At 34.4% G+C, this 8,191-nt stretch overlaps 1 protein-coding gene across 2 annotated transcripts; it reads right to left on the reverse strand.

Annotated features, from left to right (window-relative positions):
* Positions 1 to 1,597: 1,597 nt before the first annotated feature.
* Positions 1,598 to 7,719, reverse strand: LOC131153500 (uncharacterized). Of its 2 annotated transcripts, none has more exons than XM_058105841.1 (2): positions 7,263 to 7,719; positions 1,598 to 2,230 (listed from the first exon to the last, which is right to left on the reverse strand). In XM_058105841.1, exons 1-2 carry the CDS (start codon positions 7,384 to 7,386, stop codon positions 1,953 to 1,955), a joined length of 402 nt encoding a protein of 133 aa, XP_057961824.1. In that variant the 5' UTR covers positions 7,387 to 7,719; the 3' UTR covers positions 1,598 to 1,952. The 2 variants fall into 2 exon arrangements, 1 of the variants encoding a protein (XP_057961824.1); XR_009136248.1 differs by lacking the exon at positions 1,598 to 2,230 and adding an exon at positions 4,947 to 5,125.
* Positions 7,720 to 8,191: the final 472 nt, after the last annotated feature.

Consider the following 8,191-nt stretch of genomic DNA (forward strand, 5'->3'; position numbering starts at 1 on the left):
AATATCAATTTTAGGAAAACTTGGTATCAAAATGACCCTTTCGTGCTTGCGACGCAGGCAGAACAAGTGTTTTACCTTAAAGACACCAAATTGAAGGGTGAATGGCATGTGGCCCAAAAGATTCCTCCCCGAAGTTTGTACGCTATTGCAGAAGTTGCAGATAGTGAGATGAGTGCTAGTGAGATTGCATTCCAAGAAGATGAGTCATCTGTCCGTGCAGCAGCTCAATATGCTGCAAATGTTGTCGAAGAAGGCATCGATCCTATACCATTGCATACGGATAGTGGCACGGTAGAACACGTAGAGACTGCTGACATTACAATTGAACCTTCTAAAGACGTTCACTTCATCGATGATGAGGAAATTGATGGGGAAGATGAACAAGGGTCGAGTACTATAGTGAAGAGGAAGACACTTTAGAAAGTGAGGATGATACCGATATTGAGGACGTTTAGGGGGGGTAAGCATGTTATTTTTGTCATTATGTATCTGACATGTGTAAATAACTTAAAAATAGATGTATGCTGCATCCATCTAATATTCGTATTTCTTATATTTACTTGTTTATTAGTTTGCAGATATGGCATCAGGAGGCCGACGTTGGAGAAATCCTTTTAGGCACATGAGTACATCGTATGAGGATGATTCGACATCCTCCAGACCAACAGAACCCGTTAGTCTTGATGCAGCGGCACCATTGTCTAAGCCATCGGCACCTCGGCCAAACATGGATACCACTTATGTGACTGACATGCAGGGTGAGTTGCCGACTGTGATGAGCAGTGTTGGTATGGATATGATTACTTTATTTACATGTCAACTATTGATGATAGTTATTCACGTTTATGATTATAATGTTGTTCTTAAATTAACTCTACTTTCAACATCTACGTCCACGGTTAGGTCAAGCCGTGGTGTAGCAAAGAACATGTTGCTGAAGAAGCACTTGGATAGGACCAAACAGTGGAATTCACATTGACATTCTTCCAAGATACACCACCCCGCTGAACGATTGGTGCACCGCGTGGACGAGGGAGCTTAGCATTATATGCTGATAGTATGCTCCAGTCATCGCATTTAGTTGGCCGCAGGTGACTCAGGAGCAGTGCATGATTCTTTACATGCACATTTTGGTAAGTTCCCAAACCCTATAAAATTGTTTTTAATTTAAATGTTTTTTTACTTTTGATATACTAGCTAGTTAACAACTATCTAACATTATAATAGTATTACCTATATATGCAGAAGGAGTTTGATATGGACATCCTCACAGATGACCATGTGAGGAGGGCGGTCGATGTCCAATTGTGTAATAAATTTAAGAGCTATAGCTAAAAAATGCGCTCCCATTTTCGAGCAGTGGGAAATGAAGCACAAGCGCGGTCGTACGATAAAATATCCCAAAAGGATTGGGAGGTGGTGTGTCTCCATTTTCACGATCCACGCTATCAAGTGATGTGTTTGTATTATAATCACTAATTTTTCACAATGATATCACTAATAAGTCATCATTACATCTTCCTTGTAGGTCATATGTGAAACAAATGCTGCGAACCGCAGCAAACTCCCTACGACACATTGCAATGGATTGAGGCTATTCGTAAATCATCACCAGGTAATTACTATATATAAAATTATCTAACCATTACATGACATAATACTAATGATGTCTTATATGATAATGTAGCATGATCCTGAGACTGATGCAGAGGAACCACTATCGGATCTGTATCAGAGAACACAGCAACGGCGATCGGGGGAGTGGTGCGAGGGTGCGCAAGATAGACATGTAAGTGAAGTAAAAGATTTAGTTTATTTTTTTATTCAAAACATCAAAGTTGTAGTCTTACTTATTCCTTTTTATCATTTTCATGACTGAAATTAGGCATGGATGGTCGAGCTAAGGGATCCACCTATTTCAGAAGGGAGTCAGCACATGACAGATTTCGAGATCACTTCCCAGGTGCCTGGGCAACGAGCGGGGGCTGGGTGAAAGGTCTTTGAAGTGGATACATCGCCCCAACAACATCATCATCTATGGGTGCAGCGGCTCGTGCAGAGATGGAACAACAACGTCGAGAGGCCGAGTATGATGAGCAGGAGATGGCTCGACGGATGCAGATGATGGAAATGAAGAACGCGCAATTGAGAACGGAGGTCTCCAACTTTTGAGCCCAGATGCAAGCCATGATGGATAGGAAAACTCGCTTAAAGGAAAGGATGCACCAATCTGGACAAGATGATGCAGGTGGCTCCTCTGATTAATTATAAGGTATTATGATCACAAATTGACTTTCATGTTAAATTATGTTTTTATACTCATATGGGTATAGATCTTACATGATACAAGAGGGGTGAATCAGATGATTCGGAGGCATGTTATTTTTTATATAGTATGATAGTGGCAAAGCAGATTCATGTCTTATGTGGGTGAGATTGATATTCTAAATTTAATATATGGTTACATGTATTACTGTCGTGAATATGCTACATGATTGCATGCTAGTCTAGAATGCCTCCTACATGGCGGATGCAGTTGATGTGTATTGCATGCTGGTAATGGATATAGGTTCTCGTGTGCCTTCAACTTCTTATAAATGATCTATTTGAACCTATCAGGTGCAGGTTTTATGGGAAAACAACCAGTTTACAGATGGCATGCTGCTGAAATTGCGTTAAAATTTTCCCAAAAAAAAAAGAAAAGATAGACTTAGTTTAATGTTAAAATATTTTTGAAAGGATGAGTGAAACTTAGGAATCATAATAAATGAGGCAATGTAGACTTAGTTCATTTAGAATGGAAATTCATTTATATGTTTTTGGTCCGGTAAGCTTAAAGCATTCACTGTTGTGCCAAAATCATTGAAAATATTATATACACTTGGCTGAGGATTTGAAAATTTGAAAAAGGCACAAGTTGAATATATACATAACTCAAAGGGAGCATCATTTTCATAATTATATAAATTAAACACTCTAATCATCTCATAATGTTCATGTCCAAATGTATGGATGAATAACAATACTACACTGAACCCAATACTATCTACTGTTCTCTGCTATTTATATTCTGAATTTAATATATGGTTACATGTATTACTGTCATGAATGTGCTACATGATTGCATGCTAGTCTAGAATGCCTCTTACATGGTGGATGCAGTTGATGTGTATTGGATGCTAGTAGTGGATATAGGTTCTTGTGTGCCTTCAACTTCTTATAAATGATCTATTTGAACCTATCAAGTGCAGGTTTTATAGGAAAACATCCATTTTACAGATGGCATGCTGCCGAAATTGCGTTAAAATTTTCCCCAACAAAAAGAAAAATAGGCTTAGTTTAATGTTAAAATATTTTTGAAACGATGAGTGAAACTTAGGAATCATAATAAATGTGGCAATGTAGACTTAGTTCATTTAAAACGGATATTCATTATATGCTTTTGGTCTGGTAAGCTTAAAGCATTCATTGTCGTGCCGAAATCATTGAAAATATTATATACACTTCGCCGAGGATTTTAAAATTTGAAAAAGGCATAAGTTTAATATATACATAACTCACATGGAGCATCATTTTCATAATTCTTTAAATTAAATGCTCTTATCATCTCATAACGTTCATGACCAAATGTCTGGATGAATAACAATACTACACTGAATCCAATACTATCCACTGTTCTCTGCTATTTATATTCTGAATTTAATATATGGTTACATGTATTACTGTCGTGAATGTGCTGCATAATTGCATGCTAGTCTAGAATGCCTCTTGCATAGCGGATGCAGTTGATGTGTATTGCATGCTAGTAGTGGATATAGGTTCTCGTGTGCCTTCAACTTCTTATAAATGATCTATTTGAACCTATTGGGTGCAGGTTTTATGGGAAAACGTCTAATTTACATATGACATGCTGCCAAAATTGCGTTAAAATTTTCCCAAATAAAAAGAAAATATAGGCTTAGTTTAATGTTAAAATATTTTTGAAAGGATGAGTGAAAATTAGGAATCATAATAATTAAATGAGGCAATGTAGACTTAGTTCATTTAGAACGGACATTCATTTATATGATTTTGGTCCGGTAAGCTTAAAGCATTCATTGCCCTGCTGAAATCATTGAAAATATTATATACACTTGGCTGAGGATTTGAAAATTTGAAAAAAAGAATAAGTTAAATATATACATAACTCACAGGGAGCATCATTTTCATAATTATTTAAATTGAATGCTCTCATCATCTCCTAACATTCATGTCCAAATGTCTGAATAAATAACAATACTACACTGAACCCAATACTATCCACTGTTCTCTGCTATTTATATTCTGAATTTAATATATGGTTACATGTATTACTGTCGTGAATGTGTTACATGATTACATGCTGGTCTAGAATGCCTTCTGCATGGCGGATGCAGTTGATGTGTATTGCATGCTGGTAGTGGATATAGGTTCTCATGTGCCTTCAACTTCTTATAAATGATCTATTTGAACCTATCATGTGCAAATTTTATGGGAAAACGTCCAATTTACTAGAAAACATGCTGTCGAAGTTGCATAAAAATTTTCCCAAACAAAAAGAAAAGATAGGCTTAGTTTAATGTTAAAATATTTTTAAAAGAATGAGTGAAACTTAGGAATCATAATAAATGAGGCAATGTAGATTTAGTTCATTTAGAACGGACATTCATTTATATGTTTTTGGTCTGGTAAGCTTAAGCATTTATTGCCATGCCGAAATCATTGAAAATATTATATACACTTGGCTGAGGATTTGAAAATTTGAAAAAGGCATAAGTTGAATATATACTTAACTCACAGGAAGCATCATTTTCATAATTATTTGAAAAAAGCAAAATTTGGGATTCGTCTGGACATATGGGTTGCAATGTCACTATAGAAAAGAACAAAAAAAAAGTGAAAAAAAATTGTCCATGCACGAGATCACCGATGAAAGTGCCTAGAGCATATTTTATTTTCCATAATTTTCTCAGCTACCAAACAAATGACCATTTGATTGACATATTTTACATAGTTCTAATATTTTCTCATTAAGAGTTGAAAAGATACACACTTGTTTATGCCAGTTCATGACCTTTTTCTCCATGAATTTTCCCATTTCCCTTCTCTGCAAACCCCACAATCACTGTTTAGAGTTTTATTTCAAGTAGAGCAATAATGTTTGTCTACGAAACAGTAAAGCATGCTAATTGGACATGTGTCCCCGACTGGATTTATTCGCTGCATCCCCTTCCCCATACAATGCTAATACCTCATTGAGTCATTGTGCAAATCCCCCATAAACTAATCTCATGCTGCGTTCTAGAGCATGCATTTTACATCTTAAGTTTAGATTTAAATAGACTTTAATAAATTTCAATATAATTTTATGCTCCTCGTGTTTCGAGACACTTTGGACTTGAATTTACATTGAATTTAAATAAAATGTAATATTAAATTGTATTAAAATTTGTCCAAATCCATTCAAAATGTTCAAAATCTACGCTCTCGAACGCAACGTTACATTTTTCATTATTGATATTACTACCGTACAAATTATGTAATATGCATGATTATGAAATCTTTGCCAATTTGTTACATCATATAATTATTTTTCTAGATTATACTTAGCGTCAGCTCTCCTCGATTTGGTATACTAAATTTTTTTTTAATGACTCTTAATTTGTAGAATTCGCGGATGTTATAACATCAGCACGATGCCATGCATGCATGCACTACAGTTGTAAGATGCAACTTTTGACTATTTCTTTTAATTTTTATTGTTAGTTGAACAAATAGAGCTTTTGTATTTTAATTTGAATTTGTATTAGTATTTGTATTTGATTTTGAATATTTTTAAATAATTTTTGTTATCTGAGAATATGTTATTTCTTCATTTTAATTGAATTTGTATTTAAATTCGAAATTTTGAATGATTTACAAATTTTGTAGTAATTATGGTTTCAGTTTATATATTCGAAAATGTAATTATAGATTTTTATATAGATTTTTATATAAAAGGTTGTTTAATTTTTTTAATTAGTAGTGAAGGATTCAAATTCGTCACTAATACCCTATTATTAGTGACGAATTTCTAATTCGTCACTAATACCGTTCCTATTAGTGACAAATTTCTGATTCGCCAATAATACCACACTAGTAGTGACAAATTTCTAATTCATCAATAATATCATTCTAGTAGTGACGAATATATAAGTCGTCACTAATACCCTACTAATAGTGACGAATTTATAATTCATCACTAGTACCCCTACTATTAGTGACGAATTTCTATTTCATCACTAATACCCCTACTATTAGTGACGAATTTGAGTTGAGCCATTGTATACTATATAGTGACGGTGTTAGGGTTTTAGTGACGGATTTTATCCATCACTAATACTCCATTATTAGTGACGAAACTTGAATTCGTCTCTAAAAGTTAGTAGTAACGGCACATATAACAACTATTTTAAAACCGTCACTAATACTCATAAATTCGTCACTAATACTTAGTGACGGATACCCTAATTTTTTGTAGTATATATGCAATAATATGGAAACAAATGGAACCCCAAAATCAACATGTAATAATATGAAAACCCTAAAAATCAACATGTAATAATATGAAAACCCTAAAAATTAACATGTAATAATATGAAAACCCTAAAAATTAACATGCAATAATATGAAAACACTAAAAATTAATATGCAATAATATGGAGATAAATTGAACCCTAGGAATCAATATGCAATTAATATGACAAATAATAATAAGGAAATAATCTAACCCTAAAACAATACTTAAACATAAAATAATCCACCTAAAAACATGAAAACCATCAAAACCACAAAACGTGAAATAGTAACAATAATAAGCAATAGAAGCCAAAATTATACACGAACTCAAAAATAATAACATAAAATAGCCTAACCTCTAAAAAGAAAATTTAAACAATATTAACGTGATAAATCTAGACCCTAAATAAATATATATAACTATAAATATGATAATATGACAATAATAATATAAAAAAAATCATACAACAATAATGTAAAAACTAAAAAATACAATAATAATAATAATAATAATAATAATACAACCATAACAATAATAACATAAAAAACTCTACATAATAAAATGCATAACTATAATACTAAATTACACTACAAGCATTAAAAAAAAAAAAAAGGATTTTTAAACACTTAAAAAAAAAAAACAATAATGCATGTGTGTGTGTGTGAGAAGGTGTTCCCAGCTGTACCTGCTGCTGTGAGTGAGTGGGCGAATGAGGGAGAGAGAGATGCAGGATGAGTTCTGGCCGTGAGGGGCTGCCGGAATTGATGGGGTGGCCGGAGTATGTGAAAGGTGGCTGCGACCGGCGCCATTCGTGCCTGCAGGCTGCTTGCTGCTGTGGTGGTTTGCAGGTGCAGCAAGGAGAAAATGTTGGTGGCTAGGTGAATGCTGCGGTGCCTGCTGCTGCGTGTTGGCAGCAAGGTAAGTGTCGTGGTGCCTGCTGTAGCGTGTTGGCAGCAGGGTGAGTGTGTGAGGGAGAGAGGAGGCTACGGCTGCCTTGGAGGGGAGAGGGAGAATGAGGGAGATGGGAGAATGAGGGTGAGTGGGTGACGGCTGTGAGAGAGAGAGAGAGAGAGAGAGAGAGAGAGAGAGAGAGAGAGAGAGAGAGATTGCTCACGGCTCCGTGGGATGCCCTAACAACCCCACCCCCCCTGCATGCATGCCCTTTTATAGGCATGAGATTTTGAAATTCACTTCCTTGTAGATTCCCAAATCAATGCAGATTTGGATATTTGGCATATTCTATTTTGCATTGAATATTTTCGTATATTCTCTTGTATCAAATATTCTGGCATATTCTCAATTTAATTCTGAAACATGAAAGGACCCAATTTTAAAATAACCAAGGTTCGATTTTAAAATATTCGGGACTTATTGTAAAAATATCCGAGATGCAATTTAAAAATAGAAGGGACTCAAATTTTAAAATAAATAGGACTTAATTTTAAAATATTTGGGACTCAATTTAAAAATGCTGGGACTCAGCTTAAAATAAAAGGAAAAAAAAAAATATTAGGACTCAACTTAAAAATATCTGTAACTCATTTTAAAAATAAAAGAACATAATTTTGAAATTAAAGGACTCAATTAAAAATTGGAAGAACTTAATTTTAAAAA

Source organism: Malania oleifera, chromosome 4 (genome assembly GCF_029873635.1).
Source record: "Malania oleifera isolate guangnan ecotype guangnan chromosome 4, ASM2987363v1, whole genome shotgun sequence".
NCBI classification, from domain to species: Eukaryota; Viridiplantae; Streptophyta; class Magnoliopsida; order Santalales; family Ximeniaceae; genus Malania; species Malania oleifera.

Bases quoted from the DNA above. Each gene is read 5' to 3' on its own strand.
- LOC131153500 (XM_058105841.1), bottom strand. From the start codon at position 7,386: ATGGCGCCGGTCGCAGCCACCTTTCACATACTCCGGCCACCCCATCAA. The intron at 2,231-7,262 runs GTACAGCTGGGA...CATCTTGTCCAG, and splicing joins CCACTCACTCACAGCAGCAG to ATTGGTGCATCCTTTCCTTT.